At 38.2% G+C, this 23,478-nt stretch overlaps 1 protein-coding gene across 22 annotated transcripts in view; it reads left to right on the top strand.

Moving 5' to 3' along the window:
* The window catches only part of LOC122570392 (bromodomain adjacent to zinc finger domain protein 2B-like), a 225,839-nt gene that overhangs the window by 187,906 nt on the left and 14,455 nt on the right, over positions 1–23,478 (top strand). For 15 of the 22 annotated variants that reach the window (XM_043732668.1, XM_043732641.1, XM_043732762.1 and 12 more), the window contains 11 exons: positions 6,478–6,705; positions 7,663–7,848; positions 8,721–8,883; positions 9,014–9,031; positions 9,814–10,057; positions 10,675–10,936; positions 11,821–12,203; positions 12,937–13,251; positions 13,429–13,703; positions 14,124–14,205; positions 16,908–17,471. In XM_043732668.1, the coding sequence (XP_043588603.1) occupies positions 6,478–6,705; positions 7,663–7,848; positions 8,721–8,883; positions 9,014–9,031; positions 9,814–10,057; positions 10,675–10,936; positions 11,821–12,203; positions 12,937–13,251; positions 13,429–13,703; positions 14,124–14,205; positions 16,908–17,471 (2,720 nt within the window). The remainder of the gene's footprint in view (positions 1–6,477; positions 6,706–7,662; positions 7,849–8,720; positions 8,884–9,013; positions 9,032–9,813; positions 10,058–10,674; positions 10,937–11,820; positions 12,204–12,936; positions 13,252–13,428; positions 13,704–14,123; positions 14,206–16,907; positions 17,472–23,478) is intronic. The other 7 variants (XM_043732781.1, XM_043732817.1, XM_043732790.1 and 4 more) reach the window with 3 other exon arrangements.

Raw genomic sequence — 23,478 nt, forward strand, 5'->3', positions numbered from 1 at the left:
CATCATCATCGTCGGCGTCTGACTGGAAGCGACAGTCACGGGCGCGTCGCTAATTTCCTGTTTTTCCGTGCCCGTTAATAAAGGGCCCACCCCCAGTGTGGGGGTGTGCATTGTTTTTCCGTTAATCGATGGCCATGTCGAAAGCTCTCCGCCGTTAAAATCGTTAAAATCGTGCAATAAACGTCCTCGTTGGAGAGCGTGGCCGGTTATTGCGAGTGTGAATCGTGCGTGCGCTGATATTTATTCCAAGACAGATTCGTTGGCCGACCAATTTTATGGCGACGTAAAAGCCATCTGCCGTGGCAACTGCGATTTGTTCCCGTACTCCTGCCGATCTGAAACCGCCTCGATATCGATCTCAGAATGTTTTCCAGCGGACGATAATTCTTGTTGCGATAATTCGATGTTCCGATTGAAACTTATACAACGAGCGTGGAATATCGTTGCAGCGACATGTGAGGAAGCTGATTTACCATCAGGTGGCCATCCCTCTAGACGAACCTTAGTCTTTTTCTAAATTTAAATGAACAATCAATCGATAAACTTTATGGAAAATTGTATTAAAGATTTTGTAAATAATTGTACTTAATACAAAACCAAGTAGGATATTGTTAAATTAAATTAATTTCGATCGATCAAAATTCGAGGGACTTTTTCACAAATTTTGTGAAGAATGCGAGTTTGGAAAATTGAAATTTGGACAGGCAGCTTAAAAATTCGATTATTCCAAGCGATTCAAGGTGTCTTCGTGCTGTCACTGCCTAGTTCCCCCTAGTTCTGGGTAGGTGGCCCGTACCCAGCTGACCAGCTCTCACACCAAAGCTTAATCACAAATCGATAAACGTGACGCATCGCGTGCTGAAACTATAAGACCGCACTAGCAGTCTTAGTCTACCGCTACCGATCTACAACGAACATCAAAGACATATTTCTTTTGCATCGTTTTTCTCTCGTACAATTTTCCCAACGTCTCCTTCTGCCCCCAGTGGATTTCATTTTATTTCATTGAATTTTCCTAACATATAGAATCGGTCTCGTTCGATTCGTTGGAAAAACGACTAGTCGAACGATTTATCGCGCCAATGTTGTGGAAACGAAGAGCCTTCGATAAAATTGTCTCGTGTAAACAAGATTACCGTACGTTTAATTCCTCTTCGTTACGCGAATCCACGCAGCCTTCGTTTATCCGATCGAAAGATCGTTGAAATCTCCAATTATAGATTTTTTCCTTTTCAATTAACGATCATTACGTTGCTGGAAGCATTTCGCAACGAAATTTCATACAGGCTGGCAGAATTCTGTCGAACGAATAAACGAGATGTTTGTTCGTCGTTTCTTTAATCGAGAATCGTTACGGAAGTTGGCGTGGCGAACGTAGTCCGTGGTCCCGAAAATGGCGGACTGGCTTAATGTGCGCCATCTCTCTCTGTCTTGCACGCTGGTCGCTCGGTTACTCGAATAATGGATTGCCATTAAAGCATCTACGTTAAAGAGGAAAGCACGTAACAGCTCGTTCACCGTCGCTGGCTCATTAAGGCAAGAAATTTGTGACTGTATTAAAAGTCGAGTAAAAAAATGTTATGTACGTACTTGGCGAGGACGAGCGAAAGAGTAAGTTCAGAAATGTAATTCCCGTGTCTCGTATAATCCTCGAAACTATCCCTTAACCGTTTCGTATTATACGTGCTTATTATATGTGTTTATTAGCAGGGCTTATTAGAATATTTATTGGCAGTATCGGTAACTAAAAAGATTGAAATGATATAATGAAAATAAATGAAATTATATAATTTAAAGAAGAAAATAAGTTTTCATCTGATATGTGTACATACTAGATCAAAGTATCATAGAAAATCCTCGAAAATGCATCGTGGTACATCCAAAGAAACATGTATGAAGAAGTTACGAATTTTTCATATTGACCACTCTAATGATCCTAACGTCGACTCCCTTTTTTATTCTTTTTTATTAACGACTCTTTCGTCTTTAGCCTTCTCTGTCTCGTTTTCTTAAACTTTTCCCAATCATCGCATGAACTTCGTACACTACGATTTTGTAAATTAACGGTGGCGTTGGCTTCAGCAACTGTAGCGTATGAAAAAAAATCTTGTGCCGTTTGTTCTGCATACCATGAAAACGTGGAAAGATAGAAAAACCCTGTGAAAGAAAAGTTAAAAATCGTGAGAACAAAGTAATTGCGATGAAACCGAGTGGGGAAGAGACAAAATCCATCGCGATAAAATTTCAATTTCCCACCATGTAAAACATCGTAACGCGTGCGTACGTACTACGCACGTATATACATACATATATATATATATATATATACATGTATATGTATGTACATAACACACATGTATAGTATGTATATATGCAGCTGTGGAGCATTATGCAGTTGCTCCAGTCGGTGAAGTAGTCGTGTAAGCCAGCCGAGGGTTCAACGTCCGGTATAAATTAAAGCGGCGCTTGGATTTCAATGCCACGGCCTTGCTCAAGGCCGCCGTACTCGTAGAAAATCTATGGTACATTTGCGACCACGTTTCTAACAATAAATTATAGAAACACGTGAACTCGACCAAACTCGATTCGTCCTTCGATTAACGAAAAATTGGGGAAAGAATTCCAAGGTCGATTGATCTTCGATTTCGAAATGATAGATAAAATTTTATTGAATGGTATAACATCATTGATTATTAATAAAGATTAACTGTTCACACGCATGGACCAAGCATCTCACGATTAGATTTTAATTCAGTTTCTGACGCTAAAAATGATTCAATATTAATAATAATAATTCATTTCGTTTAGAAAAATATAGGAAATTTATTTTTGAAAGCATAAAATACATATTTTACATATATTTGCATGTGGCATTCTTAATTTATCGCATCTATGAGTGAAATTACGAAAGATCTCGTAAGCTGATTATTTATGTAATCTCGTGCTTTTACATATCGTTGACCAGTCACCGTTGTATGATTTGCGTACGCATGTTGCATATGCATACATTAATTTACGCAATTGTACAGGTACAAAATTACGTAAGTTGTCGTTCTAGTGCTGTTCGTCGCATAGGATAGTGTTTGTTTTTTTAAATTATTGTAATTAAAGTTATTGCAAAATTTATCCAATGTTCTTATGCATTTATGAACATAGAGGTTAGTGGCGCGCATTAAATTACTAAATTCGTCGGTCAATATGGCAACAATGTAAAGACAAATACTTAAGATATAAATGTTTCAGTTTATTGCTCGTCTAAGGGCTATGCCTCTTCTTAATTAACGTTTCCTACTTAAGAAAATACTAGTCGTTAAATTATACTAGTAAATGTTTGCAATGAATATTAATTAGCTAACTGTTTAGTTTATAAATCTTTATATAAAGCTTTAATATTAAAATATATAACTAACGTTTAATTTGCCAGGAATCAAATGATTAATCCTTGTTCTGTGGGTCTCCAATACATTTAATTTCTAAAAAAAAAAAAAAAAAAATGTCCAATGGAAGCTTCGATTATACAGTTTAGTTTCAGTTCGATTCGAGTTCATTATTTGCCATTGAAGTTGAATCGTCTCCTTCGGTATAATTTCATTCAACCGATACTTACAGCTATCTGTGTTCATTGATGATTCTACTTAAAAAAAAGAAAAAATAGAAGCTCAGCTTCGTATGGAAGCGTAATCGCAGCCAGTCGAAGCACTATCATTATTCAAGGCAAGAACGCGTAATAGAGGAGATTTAGGGTAATTTCATAGGGACCGTAGGATATCCTCGATGCTTAATCACAGTTGTATAGCTAAAGAAAGGTTTTATGAAAATCGTTAGCACTTCATGAAAATTAGAAAGTATCGGCATCCGCCGTTTTTATTTATCTCACCTAAACGGCATCATCGTAACGAGTTCCAGCAATGTGTACACTGCAATTTATTCCTCGCTTCCTGTTCTGCGTATCATTACGATCGTTGATGCAGCCGATAACAATTTAATTGTTAATCGCCTCGATAGGGATAATTCGTTGTACTAGGGAAATTTAATCGGTCGAACGTTAGTGTTATCCTGGCACAACGATAGGTTATTAGAAGTTGGTATACGTTATTATCAATTTGAGAAATAAAAGTAAACCTACGGCGCAACCCCATTTATTCCAGTGGAATTTTAGTTACCTGAAATCATATTATATGAGCGAAGAATGATAAATGGCGAAGAAAATTTGTGAATTCCTATTATGTGAACTTCAGTTGTATGAATTGTTCATTGCAGGATCGATTCAGATAAATGGAGTTCTATTGTATATGAAAAAAGACACAAACATATAAGACGTGTCACAGGCTAAAGAGAACGGAAATTCTGAAAGCGTAGCTAAAACCAAAGAAAAGGTCGCAGCAAAAGATTAGTCTAATGTTTCCCTTCCTGAATAAAACCTGTGGAAATTTTCCATTCATCGATTATTGAAAGGTTACTGAAACTTCTAGTCTTCTGAATTGATAATTTCTAAGGTATCCCTCTTTACCCCTTTTAATTAAGTTGCTGAATTTTGTACTAATCTGTTGGGATTTTCTTTTCATCAATTACTGAAAACGTATTGAAATTTTTAATCTTCTAAGCCAATGATTTTCGAAATATTTAAACTACCAGGTTTTGGGTCGTGTGTAGGCAGATAGTCAGGTTGTTCTTGCGCATTTCAATCTTTTTACATCGTTCGCGATCCGAGTTTCCAGCGTCCATTAACGGGGTTACATAACGAGGGCGAAATATCTGGCCGGCCCTCTAATTATCTCTTCGTTTCCCGAATTTACAAATATTTTTCGGGAACGCCGTACATACGTGCTGGCGCTCTGCGAGCCTCCCGTACTGAATTATATTTAATTCCGGGAGGTAAATCAATTGCGTATGACGCTCGCGGATAATTGGTTAATTAACTGGAATTGCCGACGGGTGTGTGCGTGTATGCACCAGTATCGTGTTACACGAGTACGAATCTGAGTGCTCAACAATATTTGCAGCTAGTATTGGTAATGAAAATTTGAAGCTTCTTTTATGCTCTCCCGTTTCATTGTTAGTTAAACATTTAATTAAATAATGGAATCTTCAACGATTACTTCAACGATGGTTAGGAATTAATGGCATGTAGTTTCGGCAATGAAGCATCAAAGCAATAAATTTCTACCTTGTAGCATTTGGTATTAGACTGTAACGGTATTCGACAACAGAAGTTTCTACCGGTTTCGTCGGTAAACAAAGTACCTCGGCGAAGCTTAAGGTCGACAGACCTAATGAGCCTTCGATATCCTTAGGATCCTTCCGCCGAATATTTGGAAGAAGGAGAACGTGGCAACAGTGGCGAATGCCTAACGAACGAGTGCGTAGTGGGGATATTGAAGGGCGACAAAAGAAACAAATCGGATGAAGAAAACAGTCGAGTTTTAACTACGAAGTGAGAATAGTGAGTTGAAGTCGAGAATTGCACGAAACGGATCGAAAGTGAGGATTGTTAAATAAATATACTGTTGAGCACCGCCGAATGAACCAAAATTACCTCAAGACTAAAGAAAATGAGTTGTTTGAAAAATGATTTGTGTGAAAAGCAGGACGCACAGAAGCAACAAATTTATTTCAATTGTACATACGTATGATAATAATAGTATTCAAATTGGCAGTAGTAATAATAGTAGTAGTAGTAATAATAATGATAAAATTACAATAACAAATAACGGAATTGAATAAGAAAATACTCAAACATTTTGTAAGATCGTAGAACTTGAAGGTTATGTAAATAGGACTACTTCTACGTACAAGCTTTGTAGGTGTGATTCGCTATGAAGTTATCGCAGTATTATATATCGCAATGTATACAGAAGGTTCGCAATATCGATCGCAGTTGTAAATCGAAAGTCGTCCCTCACAGGCATTGTTTTCTTATGGCGGCAATATATTCGTTATTTATTCATTTTATAACTCAACAAACATGCAGAACAAGCGTCATTTTCATTTTTTCGTGTAATATCTTTAGAATAATTGTTCATATTATTGTAAATTTTGTTCATATTATTGTAAATTGTAAATTGTAAATTTTCATATTAGAAAGTAATGGGTAAAATCTCTCATCAATATTAAAACTTAATGCATTAAATGTGCCAGCTGTACCATAGAAAGGAGAAAAAGGAATATTTGAATTTAACGATGAGTATATGTAAATATATCACTATAAATTAGCTACAGATATTGACAAGTGTAAAAAGCATGATATATTATTAACTATCAAAATGAAATCTTATTTACAGTGGCGTCTAATAAGTATTGGAACACCTACAATATTTAGCACAAATTAAACGTTTCATGTTCTAGTTATGTTATTAATAATGCACGGACTCATGAAAATATATAAAAATATGAAGTTTGTTTTTCAAAGGAATTAAACGATCTCTACACTCGTGTGTATATGTGTAATTGAACGTACCAATTTGATTTTGATTGCAGCGTATTGGCCTCGAGGTGATAGTGCAGCTTCGTCGTTATTCGGAGGAATGCCGGGCGGGTATGGATTGGGGGCCCATCATTTACCATCGGCTTATGCCATCTTGGGCCGTGGTGGCTCTGCTCCCGGATTTGGGGGCCACACACCAGCTTCCGCTCCACCACCACCTCCATACTCCCATAGCAGCCTTGGTACTCTGAGTGTAGCTGCCAGTCAGGCTGCGAGTTTAGGTAATTTCATTGTTATCCTACACATTATAGAGATATCAATGTTAGTATACAATGGACTGTGTAATTGAAGGGTTTACAGGTATACGGAAGTAACAGTAGGAATATATAAATTGTATTGTCTGGAAAGGGAAAAACGGTATAGAAATTTTAAAATTCGATAGACTGTCAGGTAGTTTTCTATGACCTACCCTGATTTTTTACTTGATTTAGAAATAAAATAAACTTCCATTATCTGTCTGTTCTTGAATATTTTCAAAATATTGATAGTTGTAATGTTAGCTGTTTTGTGAATTTGATTTTGATTAATTTTGAATTAGTTTTTATTGGTTTACTTAAGTTACTGAACAATGAAGCTGACTACATATTGCACCAGTGTCTTCAATTGTGAAATTTCATAGGAGTTCATATTTTTTATTCGTAAACTAAATGTATGAAACCAATAATTCAATTTAAAGTAATTCAGCGTGGTATTAACATAGGTATGCTCGTCATCGCCCTAAAATTTCATTTTACGAGTTTTGACAATTTGATGTCATTCTTTTGTTTGCGTGTTTCAAACAATAAACGAATAATAAACAGTATCATAAAATATTAACTGATATATTCAACATTAATGCAAACAAATGAATATTTACAAAAATATCATACAAGAGAAATTCGAGCGTATCTGGGTTAGTAATACATGGTTAATTTGCTGCGGTTCTCGAATTTTTATGTTCCAATCTCACTCTTGTTTTAACAAGCAAAAGGTGAAATTGGAACAAGAAATCGTGCATATCAACAACGATATTTTCATATCTTTCTTCAACTTCAAACATTTTTTGACGGTAGAAAAACACGATTGTGTCGAAAATGTCTTAGGGATCACAGTAGAATGAACAATAATAAAATGATTATGGTTATGAATGATGATAAGATAGCAACGTGAAAATGAAGCTAACAATTTGAAATTTATAGGTATCAATCCTGCTAGTGCAGCATGGTGGACAATGGCCTCACATTTAGCTGCACAGGACTACCTCGCGAGGTTACAAGGAGCGGCAGGGCTACCCGGATTTCCGCCTGGTGCCGAGAGCCTTCTGCCACCCTATCCTGCCTCTCTACTTAATCCCCCGTCCCTATCGTCCCACAAGTCTAGTAAGTGTAAGTATCATAAATTTACAATATTTCATTCTTCCTTATTTAATATTATTCCTATTCATTACTTTTGTTCACATTTGATTCTAATAATTTTAGATTAGATCGTTTAATATTTTTTAAAATGCTGTCAATTTCATTATATAATTACTGAAATCACACGAGATCAAAATTCTTCAGAATTTGTTCAACTCTTTCGCTACAACAATTAGAAAAAATACAGTCACGTGATAAATACACTGTATGGAACACGTGTAATTGCGTTAGTACCGTATAATTAAATTATCTAATTATATCTCTAAGCATATAAAATACTTTTGCTATTTTATTTATAAAAGATGCTTTTAGTAATTTATCTCTTGTCAACAAAATAAACGCAGTATTTTAACCATATTTTTTAAAGATAACTGTACACACAAGTCAATGTCACAAGTATAATAGTGGTTTTATTGCTCTTTGCAAAAACTATAGTAAAACAGCATTTATCTCAACTTCATTTATATATTCCGACGAAATTCTAGTTATGTTTAATTAAACGAACTCCTGTCGACTTAGTCTACTTATCTGAATGTAATGCCGGTCTCAATGTGAATGAAAAATTATAAATAATAGTGAAAATCAATACCTTCAAATCGAAATTAATTCAGATAAATTAAGTTATACCGTATCCCTTCAGAAAATATAAACTCTTTTTATATGGCAACCATGAATCGTTCTTTGTTATAAGAATCGTAATTACAAATATCTAGTAACGAAAGAGTTAAACAACTTAGTAATTTTTAATCAAACTTTTGAAATTTCTTCTATCTTTCTCGTACTTGGTAGTACGTACAAAAGAATGAAAAATGATAAAATATCTGTTTCCTGTGAACCAAAAGCTAAGTCAAGCAAGAGTCACAAGACGCCAGCGAGCAGTAGCAGCTCGACGACGCCGAGTATGACGGGCAGCAGTTTACCGGTTTCGACTCAAGCACCAGTCACGTCGTCTCATCACAGCACGTCGACCAGCAGCACGCCGAATTCGCAAACGAACGTTGTCAGGTACGAGTGTGCACGCTCGTTAAATCGATGGTTTTCCCGTTTTCATTATTTTTTAACAGACGCCCCGCGTCCGCAGCGCACTTACCGTTTCCCATTAATTATTTTTCCACGCTTGCCGATACGCCTACAGTTCTGCGAAAGAGGGCAGGTGAGAGATCGTTAAGAACGAACAAAAAAAAGTAAAAATATTAATAACAACGACGAATCTAAAAAAAAAAAGAAAAGAGAAAAGAAAATGATACGTAAAATGAATAAAAATGAAAGAGAAGAGGAAGGAGATAAAACAAAACGAATCGAAAGAGATGCTCGTGCACGATCGATATTTGTTATTCACAATTCATGGGGTATTTTTCTCTATTTCCATTTCTCTCTCTCTCTCTCTCTCTCTCTCTCTCTCTCTCTCTCTCCCCCGTGAATTCCGCGCAACCGGCACTCTCCTGTTCATTTAACTTTCATACGATGCTTGTAACCGTGTAATTTCGTTGTTATGATTGCTCGATGGCCCTTAACGTCGCGCCGTTTTAAACAATTTGTCCTTTAACTAGTCGCACGTTCCGTTGTATTTAATATTCAAAATAGTCGCGGGAAAAAAGACGTTTACGCGCGGTTAACATTTTAGCCCTTTGTGGACATAGATTACATTCATCCTTTTGCATATTCGTCTCTAATACTTTGATGCTATATTATAAGCTCTTATTATTATAGAATGATTCTTTGATTATAAAATTATTTTTATATCGATCTTATTTAGCTGTATCTATATTACAATGATTAATTCAGTTTACGATAATCGTGTGCTTGAAGGGCTACTAAACGCATGGATTGAAAATTTACGTAAAAGTATCTCGTTCGTAAATCTTGCAAGATTCGGTCGAAATGTAAACAAGAGATTGAATTATCTAAATGATTATTTATATTATATTTATTTAGCGATCCTAGCAGTATATTAGGAGGTGTACGCCTGCCACCTGATACGGAGATTATCAAGTACACGTCGAGCATAGTCGGTCCAAAGGTTCCTGGCACAACGAACCGCGGGAGGAAGAAGACTATATCCTTAGACACGCCGAGTGTGAGTGTGCATCCACCGCCGGTACCTGCTCTGAGTGCTCATCAGACAAACACCACGACATCTTCGTTAATGATGGAACCGAGAAAATATAATCGCACGGGGGTAATTATCATTTTCTATTTTAGAATGCTATGATAGAATGGAAATAGTCTAAAAAATAGTTGTGTAGTTAATTTATCTTAGGGTGGAATCTGTGTATTCTCAGCCAAGAAATGTATAAATTTTCTAATTAAAGGTTCATCAAATAATTGAGGAGAAGACTGGTTAGTAAAGTCGAGTTCTAGTAGAAAAATCTCTATGATTTTAAAGACACATTAGTATACATATTTATAAACGTTTGAAAATTCGCAACAGGATCTTCTAGATAAATATAAATGTCGTATGATGCATTCTACACAATACTAATTATGCTATAGTGAGCGAAAGAATCGCTGTAGTCGTGATATATTTGATATTAAATATCTCGAGGACAGTGCATCCTATAAAATATTAATTAACGTGTAGTGAGTGTAAGAATCATCACATTCCTGATCTATTTGATATCAGATATCTTGTGAATAGTGCATTCCACGCATTGCACAATATCAATCAAGAATTAAATCTGTTTAATATAGTCGGCTGGCTGAATTGAAGAGCTTAGAAGACAGAATTTCAAAGTCAAATCCCAAAGAGGATCCCAAGAGTACTGGGTGTAATGTTGTCGTTTGTATTTCTTTCAGACCGAGTCGAACGATTATAGGGAGTCGGTGGATCGCGTGGAGGTGATCAAACTGCCGGCACATTCGACAAACGGCTCTGCCTTACCAGCGCCATCGTCGTATACAACAACCACTAACGCGAGCAATTCGAATGATTCGGACGCGCCGCTGAACCTCTCGCTGAAACCCTCGACGACGAGCAGTAGCTCGCCGATTTCAGGCAGTCAGCCGCTCAGTCAGCTCAGTAATTTAAGTCAGTCGTTACTCGCCTCCGATCGAACTTGTAAGTACTACATTTGCGCAAAAATTCAAATGATTCAAAAACATCAAACGATATCGCAACAATATCCGAGTTCTTCAGTAGATTGACCTATTCGCAACGACAACAGTAATCATATACACTATGGAGTCAGTCAATAGAACCGAGCCGAACAATAAAATAATGTAAAGAATCGAAATAAAAGTACTAGCAACGAGGGCTGTGAATAATGCTTATTTATGATAATCTACTACAACTGAGAAAAACAAGACAAAAACTTCTATGAATGTTTCATATTTTCATACTTCATATTGCATATATGAAACACTTTATTTTAACAAGTTACTTAGTAACTTGAATTTGTTTTGAGTTAAACTGATTCTAATTTTAGATTTAGATTTTGATTTCCAGTTCTAGATCGATAAAAGAGGAACTTTTGTTATAACTGAATCTTCATTCATACCTGATAAAGTAATGTCACTGAATTGTGACACGTAGATTGTCCATGAATGTTTGATGGATGTGTTGATATATTTGATAAATTTGTGACAATCACCAATAAGGGTTTGACGTACATAGCTGCTCAAAATGTTAGAGCACCTTTTGCTTTTTCCACAAAACAAATTTTTTTATACATTTCTCTAAAAAATAAGAATTATAATTATAACACACAGGTTTCATTTTTACATATAATTACTTACAATTTTGACACTATAGGAGAATTATGAATAAAATAGTTATTTAATTAAGGACGTCATTATTTCTTTTGAAATGTTAACATACTCCAAACTTTTGAGCTGGAGTGTCACCCATTGCGAACTGGAGAACAAATTTTAATGCAAAAATTACGAAGTTTCAAATAAAATCTTGTACTATATATCGTATAAACCGACTGTTTCCATAATTAGCGAGAAGAAAGCCAGGACCGAAGCCTCGAAGGGTACCACAGAATTCCGTACCGGTGCCAGCATCGCCGAGTCCATCCTTGGCGCAGCTGTTCGCTGCAGCGGATTCACCTCAACGACCGAGCAGCGGTAGCGAGGAGAGCGAGAGCGCCAGCACGACCCACCACAAAGATGGTCGACCGAGAAACCTGGGCCGTGGAGTATCTAAACCGAAGAAGAACACGGTGGCCTCGCTGCTAGCTCAGAGTAGAGCTTTGGGAATCAAACCGACGCCCACTTTGGATCCTAGTGTGCCATTGTCTCATCAGGTCTCGTTACTTAGGTCGAATATTCTGGCTGCTCAATTGCATGCCACTGCCACTGGCCAGACTGATGACAAGAATCAGGTAAATTTCATAGTAAATACATTATGGAAATAATTTTTCGATTTTTTTTTAATGGGTATATATATTCTTTGTTTCGTTTTACGCAATTTGTAAGTTCAATGAGTTAAGCATCTTGATTTATTGATTTCATTGAAGCTACGGTTACGGTAGTGCTCGTTTAAATCTCGATAGAGTTGTATAGCTCAGATTCAAATGACTCATTCAGTATTATTGTTCTCTATTACTTATTTTCAGTGTTTTCAGCTTAATGTAATCTAATGACTATGATATTTACGGGAAATTGAACAGTGTACAGAGTGCGCCTAGTATACATATAAACATATCTAACAAAATGCTCAAAGTAGTGCCCTCATTATGGTATTTAATTAATCGAACAAATGTCTATTTAAGCTCTATTTGTTTCGTTGCACTCATAGAAATATGCAATCTAAAGACAGTGCAGAAGACGTAATATTTCTCTTACTTTTGCCAGATCTACTCTCTTTACTTGTCAAAAAGTTCAAGAGTGCTACTAGTACAAAGTTCAAATTGCTACTAGTTTCGCGAGAATTGCAAATTATCAGAATTTGAACGAGCACCGCTACATTAATTTTCATTGTAAAAGCGAAATTTCAAACAGATGGAGCATCACGAAGGAAGAAATACCGAAAAATCAAAGCGAAAACCACGGGCGCGGACAGTTTTGTTTTTTTTTCACTTATGATTTTCCACTAAAACCATGCTCCCTATATAGCGGTCTTTACAGGAGAAGATGAAGAACAAGGTGCTCGAGGTATCCGGTGAGGAGAGTAACATGGACGTGACGAGCGAGAGCGGCAGCAACACCGACGTTGTGACGGACACCGACGACGACAACGCGGATGGCGTGTCTAGCGCGAAGAGAAGAAAAGTGAAGCCTAGCGAGAGGGATCTCCAGGTGCCGCTTGAGCGTGGCTGGAAGCGAGAGACCGTCATCAAGGGATTAGGAAAGTCAGGGGTGATAAAGGGTGACGTGTCTTATTATAGTCCTTGTGGAAAGACGTTCAGGAGTAGTCCGGATTTGGCGAAGGTTAGTTCGTTTTCTTGAAAAGGATTTGTTTCTTCTCCTTTAATATCTTCGTTATTGATCTTTCGTTCATTTTAATTTGATATTTTTTCCTCGTTCTTTTGGACTGAAAGATTGTAGTTTTTATATATATATATATATATATACGTGATTATGTTACGTTGGAATCATGTTTTGTAGTTTTTGGAGCAACAGAATCCACCCGACTTAACGACGGCAAACTTTTCGTTCTCGTCTCGTCCGCTTGTGGGTGAATTCCTGCAGCCAACGATGGGTCTCGCGGAGGCGGAATTCGTTAGGTTGGGCGCTCAGGAAGTTGCGAGAAGATTGGAGGAGTTGAGAGCCGCAGGTGGTTTCAGGGACGTGCGAACAAACAATCAGTACGAGAGGGAGAAACTGGCATATGCAAAAAAGCTAGCGAAAGAGGAGGCGCAACGACACAAGGAGCAGGCTAGGTAAATCATTGAAGATCGTTTTAAATATAAATATAAATTATAAAATATAAAAAATATAAGGCAGTGTCTGCACTTCATTAACTCAATTCGTAATTCTAGTTTTAAGTTTCGACCCAGTTGCAAATAGCGGAATTACTTCGTTCTAGAGAAACACTTGGACTGCAGAAGGTTAAATATTTATCAATTATGTAAATGATAGATCAATCGATCGAATTTCAGTTCACACAGCTATGCTGATATAATAGGATAATGTGTTTCTTTCATCAATGCAATTCGTAATTTGCATATTCTAGTTTTACGTTTCGAAGTATACGCTTTGTAAGTTTGAACCTTCTCTTTCTAGAAAAATACTATCGGGCCACGAAGGATTTAATATTTATCACGGTAATGATTGATCACTTAATCGTGTTCCCGTTGCAGGCTCATCAAGGAGCAAGAGAAAACGGAAAGGCAGGAGGCAGTGAGGCGAGAACGGGAGATTCGAAATCAACAGCTGCTCGAGGTAAGTTGAAACCTCTCTTTTATGACAGTGTTTACTTCCTTTTCACATTTTGTCTCGATTCTCGTTGTTTCATTCACAAGGAGTCTGTTCTCTCACTCTATTTGGGATACCTATTACGTTTTTTTGTATTTTGTCCACCTGTCGTGCGTGTCGCATGCTCTCTGTGTGTGTCGTATTTATATTATACATATACATATATGTATATATATATATTATCTATATCTATATACGTATATTATATATACATCTGTTTGTACATTATATATATACATACATATATATATATATACTTCTCCAGTGGATATATTCTTGTAAAACTCCAAAAACTTTTATATACTCGCATATATGTGAAACCCCCTTAAACCACCCATTACGTATTCCAAACAACCAACCAAAAACAAAAAAAAAAAATGAGAAGAAACAGAGAAAAAATGTCCCAGGACACACGAAAACCAAGAACCCCTATAGACGATCGAGAATCGCTAGCAATAGTGACAGGAGAACCCAGCATGTCCTCCCAGAGTCTCTTCCAAACTAATATACTATACCAACAATTTCTCCACCTAATCTCGTACCCCTTAGTTCCAATGTTTCTTTTTTTAGTTTTGTGTTCGATACATTTTTCTGTTCGTTTACGCACCTCGTCGCCAGTGAGCCGAGAACGCGTTTCTTTTTAGTCGTTTTCCATCGAGGATCGTTTGTGGCTGCATCTCGCTTCCGGGTCCTCCACACGGCGAGAATCGACCCGACAGTCTTTGGGTTTCATTGATGAGAACCGCGATGAACCGTGCAGCTTTCATAGAGAGAGAATGAGCGAGAGAAAATGTACGAGAGAATGGGAGGAAAGAACTGTCGAGAAAAATCGAGATCGCCATGATGTCGATGTTTGTCTTTCGACCTGCTTCCTTTCCGTTATGTTCTATATATTCGTTAAATTTTCAATTTTACAAATTATGAAAATAGATATTAATTGTAACAATTACAACAATTTTATTGGGTAATTGAAGATTCTTAACGATTCAGCAAAACTTGTATTGTATTGTCAGTATAGAAACAGGACATAAATCAAAGTAGACTAAAACGATATCGTTCCTGGCGAATATAACATTGAAAACATCGATGTTTCCGGTGGTTTCGATATTTTTTAGTGGATAATAATTCGCTCCACCTACGTGTCGAGATAGTCTGCCCGAGATGTGTTCCCATAGTCGTGTACGTGAACTCGATGATGCATAATTCCCGGTGCTTTTTGTGTGCGCTGTAGACAGTCTCATATATATATCGATCTTTGTCGTCGTATAGTTTGTTCTCACCTGATTTCACATAGATCGACGGCGAATGATCGTGCGAGAAGTTAGATTAATCGGTTAGAACCAGAATCCATTTAGATTAGCTTCCTTCACTCGAACGTATAGAACCAACCTACGCTGTGGATCGTGTACACGATTCGATTTCTTTCGTTCAACAGACAAAACGCAGAGAAGTTGGTAGAAATATTTAGCATGAAATAGAGGGAATATGGAGGAAAAGGACAAAGAAAATCGACATGTACACGATCTCGAGAGCGCAAAGGGAAAGCGTACTTCGCCCGGAAAACTTCTCCGCTTGTTCGAATACCAGACGAAGTTCCTTTCTCGCTCGTCGAACATCGCTGAAAGAATGATTCGTGGTGCGAGAAATCAAGTTTACGATCTCGTGAAATATCCTCGACTGTGTCGTCGAACATTTTCGAGGATTTTTCCGCGGCGAAGACCGAAAACCGACGCGAGTAGATACGCGACTGTAGAAACTTTAATAGCCCATCCATTGTGATAGCTTCTCCAAAAGATATCCAAAGTGAACGGAATATCCTATCGCCCGAGGAAGCGAGACACACCAAAACTACAGACCAAACCCCCATCGAGACCTTATCGCCCATTTTCAATCACTCTGTCACTCGTTCGCTCATTCGTTCCTTCGCATTCACTTGCATCCACCTTCACACGCACTATACATCACATACGTGTCCACCTTGGTCCCGCCTCTGTTGAAAACACACGCAACACGCAGTTACCCCGTGCAGAGCAAGACGTTTGAGGAGATGAAAGAACGTCAGCCGAAAGGAGAGGGAAACAGAAAATACATACATGTAATTAACCAGCTGAAACGCGGCCTAGGGATGCCCAGTTCACTTGTTGTATAATCGATCCTAATCGATTCTTTTCCCTTCCACCTATGTTTCATTTTATTTCTCTCTACGTTAGAAATCATTTTTGTTACACCGACGATCGAGGGAAAAACAAAGAGTCAATTTTTATGTAGAAAATACGACGAATACGGTATAGAATAGAGAGAAAAGAAAAAGAAAGAGTATAGCGTTGAAGAATCGTAAGATCGCTGGTGTAGAGCCTCTTAGTTTGTTCTGTTCCAACTTTCAGTTGGTTACGAAGCTCGAAAAAGGCTCAGCCTATCCTCTTCACAGTGAGACCACGCTAGAAATCCAACCACCACCTACCACCACCATCACGACCACTACCACTACCACCACGATCATTCACCCAAGTTGCTCAAAACAATTGTTTACGAACGTCCTCCTCGAACGAAGGACGGGCCACCGTCGTCGAAAAGAGCGACGGGTATCACTCGCACGCGTACCACCACGTAATCACGTACCGCCGATTAACACGATCGATTATTGGGCATCCCTAAACCTACAAACGCAGGGTCGAAAGCGGCTAGCGTTCACGATCAAGCAGAAAATGAAGATCATCCAAGAGATCGAACGCGGTAAGAGCAAGAGCGACGTGGCGCGCGAGCTGGGTCTGGCTAGCAGCACGGTGGCCACCATTTGGAAGAATCGGGAAAGCATCGCGGAGAGCTGGAGGAACCGCGACATGATGCAGCACTCTGATGTCGAGGACTCGGTCGCAAAAAAGTCCGGCCTGTCCTCATCATCGTCGAATTTGGCATCCGTCACGTCGTTGGTGACGAACAATACGGTGTTAAACACCGTCAACACCAACAACAGTAGCACCACCGGCACCACGTTGCCCACCGCCATCGTGGTGGCACCGCCACAGGTGCAGGTGGTGCCGCCGCCACCACCACCGCCTCTCCCATTGCCGACCACCTCTGCCACGGTCGTCCCGTCGACGTCGCAACCGACGCAGCTCTCCACACCGCCAATCTCCAGCACCATGTCCACAGGCACCACCACCACCACCAACGCCAGCATGGACAATACTCAGCAGGCCCAGACCCAGACGCAAAGTCAGGAGCTTCTGGAGGTAAGATGTCGTATGACGCCTCCCGACCCCTCACCGAAATACCCTCAGATAACTCGAAAAAATCGAGTTACCAACCCCAAAATTCTCTCCGCCCTCGATCATCCCTTTCAGGGGAACCTTCCATCGCGAGTCGCGTCCTCGAGGTTTTTGGTCATATTCAGATGCAATTCACGATGGAATTGTGGTTGGTGTGGAATCCATAAGCAGTGATTTTTTGATTTGGAACTTGATTCAAAGTTCTTCAATCAAATGACACTACTGTAACGATGGTTCGGTGATATTGAAATTTTCCAGGGAGTCGCTTTTCTTTAAAGAACCTTTCGCTCAACACGAGTCTCCTTTGATACAATTAGAAGAAAATGTATTTCGTATATATTTAGCGAAAGTAAATTGATTCGTCGGCTGCGAAATTACTTTCGAACTCGAGCGTTCCCTGAAGAAGTTCTTTGCCCGAAGCCGGTTTCCGGCACCGCTGCCATTCTTTCCGCGAATCTTTTGTCCATTAGTTGCACTCTCGATTAATTGCTTTCGAAGAATCCGCTGTCTCTCACCTTTGCCTCCATGCTCGAGAGTCCCCCAACCCGCTTCGCGGGACGCGAACTGCATTCTACGATCCTACATCGTCATTAAACCCTCATCGACTTCATGTTCACTAATGAGCGTTACCGTCGTCCTTCTGATTTCTTCGTTCAATCTCCTCCTCCCCTTTTTCTCTCCGCCGTTTCCTCTACATTTATTTTTTTCTTCCGATTTGCACGAGGACCCAGACGAAGGACCTCTCGAGGTAAGACTACGATTGCCTGGTTTTCTATGTCGTCCATCCCATTTTTTTGCCATCGACATCTTTTCTCTAACCTGTCTACTCCATGGCCAACTTGCTCCTTCCATCATTTCACCGTCTCTACTCTGTCCATTGCTAGATTAAGTGTATCACGATGTGACAAATCAGAGGTAAGATATTATACTCCGTCTCTTTCAGACGTTTCTCACGCCAAGTATTTCACATGAACCATATTCCGCGGACCGTACCACGTGTTTTTTCTTTTTCTTTTTTTTTTTTTTTGTGTGTGCTCTCAATCGTTTGCATCCGGCATTTCTACATTGATCATCTGTGAATCTTTTTTTATATATTTTTTTTCCTTATCATCGACCTTCTTTATGTTTTATTTATTTATTTTTTTTTTTTTCATTTTTCTCTGTTCGCAATTTACACGCGCGTCTCCCTTTAATTAACGAATTCGGGATTTTTGTTGGTTCTCTGGAAGCAGTCTGACCAAGCCACGAGTTTACTCTTATTTTCCCGCGTGCTGGTTCACATGTTCTCTTCGCTTGTCTTTTCGTTTCTTCTTCGTAGTGTCTGCAATAATTTCTAATCGCTCGAACGATGGTCCGGGTTCCCTTCGACGAACACTTGTCGCGAGAACGACGCCTCGTACCGGCCACCATCGTGTCGTTTAACCGTTTTCAGATTATCTTTTCTCGGTCGGGATCGATGGGTTTTACACGCGACACCGTCGTCTGTTTCTTATTAGGCCATCAAACTTTACCACTCGAGCTGTTAAACCGTTTACTCCCTATGGTCGCGTGCGTTCGGGATTACTCGCGATGGTTTTACCATGGAAATTCGAAAGGCTTGGCCGAACTACAGAGACTTTCTCTCGAGATTTCGAGACGATGTAACGAGTCGAAAAATGCGATGGTCGAAGGTACGAAACAGGTACACAAGCACCAGTAGCCACGTTATAAAATACCTGTGCATCACGTAGCGATCGAATGAAAGAGGACACACCACACACACACACACACACACACCACACACAGCCGCGCACATACTCACACATAACGCGTGTGCACGTGCGCGCCAGCGCGTATATAGATGCACACACAGTGCTTTTGTAGGGTCAGAGACGCCGGGTGATAACAATATCGACATCCCTGGCACATGCCAAATTGAGTCCGTTTTTCTTTCTCTCCTCGGCATTTTTTTTTCTTTTTTTTTTTTTTTTTTTTCAAAACGCAATAAACGCGAGAAAATGAAGTTGGAACTGTTGATGGGTTTCGCAGGGTGGTTCACGCGGTGTCACTAACGTGAGAATTTTTAAAGTTAATGGCGTAATCTGCGACCGATGGTAATCTGCGAGAGGATTTTTTGATTCAACAGAGAACGTGATATTGTCGAAAGTAAGCACATGCTCACCTATACGTACGTCTGTCTTTTATTTTGATCGAACTTGAAACAGAGATATGGAAAATCATTAAAAAAGGAATGTTCGTGATCATTGAAAAATAGAAGAAGTTTCTTTTAAACGTCGATAATATTTACAACAGGCCGCGTTTAATCCGTGAAATTAAATCGTCAAAATAAAAGAGAGAAATTTAGTGGAATTACTTTGGATTTTCAAATATAAATAATAAATATAAATAAGACAAATCGCGTTACATCGATTACGATAAATCGATCTGTTTAATCGATCATTTGAACGCACATTTTGAAAACGGTGCTCAATTCGGCTCGAGTGCCATGAGAAACGAATCGTCGAACTTTTCTAGCCATTTACTTGATATACATCAGAAAGAAAGTTTCGAGATTCGACGTCGATATTGTGACGAAGATTAACACAGTATGCGTAGAAGACACAAGAAACCTTCTATTTTTTTTTTTTTTCTTCTTAAATTACACGTGAATGTACAATATCTGCGAAACTATGACGATAAATTAAAAAAAAAAAAAAAATATTGTAATACCGACTGTCGCAATGCTATCCTGTGCCTAGCTTCTCCTGTCACTATATATACAAGAATAACAGCTAGCTACATGATTATCCAGCATGCCATATTTTTTTCAAATTTTTACGTGTTCTACCCGATTATCGAGTACCGCTGCCCGTGCAAATCAAGCGCTTTCTTTTCCTCTCGCTCAACAATTCTCCTTTTTTTTTTTTTTATTTTTATTTCGTTCTTTTTTTTATTTCGTGCTCTCTCAATTTTCTCATTTTTTTTTTTCCTTTCATGTCTCGTTTTATTTTTTCGCCCCTCTCTTTATTTAAAGTCGAGAAAACGCTGTCGCGTGCAACATATAATATTATCTACTCGATTAATCGTACCTACGCTCTCTTTATAATTATCGCTCTTTATTATTACCGTTGCCATTATTCTAATTACCATTATGATTATGAATTATTATATATTGAATACCGACCACGCTCACAGCTATTAAGAACTCTTTGTAATTTAAACAGGCTACTGTTCCACAACACGTTCTAATTAACAAATACTCTACTATTTTTATCAATATAGCAGCTTCAGCGATTAATACGACTCCGATATATAATATCACTATAATATGTGCATAATACATAAGGCGAGTATATATGCTTGGCTCCTGCATGCGCTCTCTTCCTGTTTCTCTTTCTTCTCACAATTTTCTTCTTCACGTTCTTCCTATTCTTCTTCTTCTTCTTCTTCTTCTTCTTCTTCTTTTGATCGCTTCAAAAGTTTACTCTTATACTCTCTTTTTTAACACTTTTCCACTTTCTACGTTATTTTGTCTTTCGTCTTTTTTCTTGTACAAATTATGGTGGTGGTTTACAATATATACATATTTATATATACATATTGCTATTATATATATTATATATATACACACTTTTTATATATATATATTTATATCAATTAAATATTTCATATGTTGTCTATATATTTTTCTCTCTGGTAGTTGGTGGGAAGCTTTTGGTTTCGTTCGATAAAACCTCAACCTCACTTCTCTTCCATGTTCCGTTTCGTGATCCGTGCAGTCACGCGGTTGCCTCGCGAACACGGAACACGTCGGTTTGTTTCGACTTCTCTGCTTGGCTGCAGTTCTTTCTCTCTGTTCGCCATTTCCATTCTTCTTTCTTTTTACGATTTCTCTTTTCTGTCACTCTCACCACGTTCTATCTGTATATTATCATCACGTTTCAGTTTTCTTCTTTCCATCACGAGATTTTCTACGAACTAGCATGCGTACGATTTTTCACCAGTATATTTCTTTTCTTTCTTTGTTTCTTCGAAGATTCCGCTGCAAGAGATTTCCGTCAAGAGTCCCGTGACTCGAACACACAACGTTTTTATGTGTGCAATTACTTCTGTCCTCGTAGTTGTTTCCAATTTGTATCTCGGTTTCGCCGACTTGTTCACCAATTATGTAGGATGTTACAAAAAGAATTTAAGATTCAGCGTATTTGTGGTACACGAAGAACAAAGAACGCGGAATCGGCGTAAGACTCGAAATCGATCATCTCGATGAAAAGCAGGAAAACTTCTTTTTACGTTTGTGAAAGACATTCGATGTGTTTCCCTTTTATTACTTCGATATTTTATGCGTTCACCTACTTTTATACGTATGCTTTTCCTGTGTATCATCGTAATAGACGTGTATTTTTAACCCTTAGAGTGCTATGGACGCATATATGCGTCTGGCGAAAGCCATCGCTGTGCACTAAGGACGCATATGTGCGTTTGTCAATTTTTCCGAGCACCTACGCACAAGTAATACTATTACGTTTGTGTGAGATAAATATAAATGCATTTCAATGTTAATGCCGCGTTCGAAGAAACTGTCTTTTCTTTTTTTTTTTTTTTATTTAATACTTTGCATTCACAATTTGTCCAATTTGGACATTTGGTAGAATAATCGTGCCGGCACGACACAATTATCAAGAAGAAAATGTGTTGTTTGTGTGAAAAATAAGAGAAGGAACGACGGAAAATGCGATGTCGGATTACGTATCGATGATTGTTTTGAAATTTGTCACGCGCAACTGAATTATTAACTTGTGTTATATTTACTAAATTTAGTTTTCTAGTTTATTGTTTTCTAGTTTACTACCCAAATTCTAGTTTATTGTAAATTTCAATGTTTATAATAAATAATTAATACTAAAAAATAACGCTCTTGAATCGTTTAATCTCGTGCAAAAGAATTACTATAACTTATTACGATTAGCGCTTCGAATAGTCACTCAACAGAGTTCAGTATAGCGAAAAAGTATTCAGTGCACAGCGATCGTCAGCGCTGGCAGCGTGCCGTCCGTACGGATGGCATAGGCTCCGAGTAGTCAGCACTCTAAGGGTTAATCAACAAGCTGCGAATCTTTATGCAAATTATCAAGACGAACGTTTGTTTCACCTATTAAATACTTTTATATTATTCTTTAGATATTTTGTATATCTTTGCACTGCGTGTATTTTTGCATTTTTAGATAAATGTATATAAATCCGCAGTTAAAATTTTCAAGTGTCGTTACGAAAAAAAATCCAAAACCTTTCGATCTATCTCTCACCATGAATTTAAGTATTATCTTACGTTGGTCGAAAAATCAAACGAATACGAAACTCGATATAACGTGGAAAGAATTAATTTTCGGATTTATATCGAGCCAAGTCTTACATTTTCTTTGTAACTACCTATATTCGGATTACTATTCTCCGCTCATTGGCATATTTTATCGATTTTTACGTCTATTCATTTGTCAAGAAGAACGGCTTCACCGAATTACCACGATTTTAATAAAATCGAGAAGAATTTATGTCTCGAGAACAATTTCTTATCGGCGGCTACCGAAACCGACCGAAATGACGATATCAAGCCTCGATTGGAGAAATTAGAATTTAGACACGCTAGATTAGACGCTTATCTCCCTGTCACAGACTCTGCTAACGTAGTCGAGTTCGCTTGTACACTGTAGCGTTTCAGTTACGAATAGCACGAAGAGATCGGATTTTCCACAAAGAAGATCAGTAGACCTGACGAAAGAACAATTTTCAATGAGAATCTCGGAGCTTCTGCAGATTTTCAACGATAGAAATTTTTAGACTTTGCAGAGAAGAACATTTCATTGAGGTACACGCGGTGCACACGGTATCTAAGAGGAGAAACGATCGAAAAACAAAATATGACGAAAATATTTCAAGAGAAAAGTTAAGATCTATGTGACAGAACTTCCTATATAATTCTTCTTTTTCTTGT

The sequence above is a fragment of the Bombus pyrosoma genome, linkage group LG1 (assembly GCF_014825855.1).
Source record: "Bombus pyrosoma isolate SC7728 linkage group LG1, ASM1482585v1, whole genome shotgun sequence".
Lineage (NCBI taxonomy): Eukaryota > Metazoa > Arthropoda > Insecta > Hymenoptera > Apidae > Bombus > Bombus pyrosoma.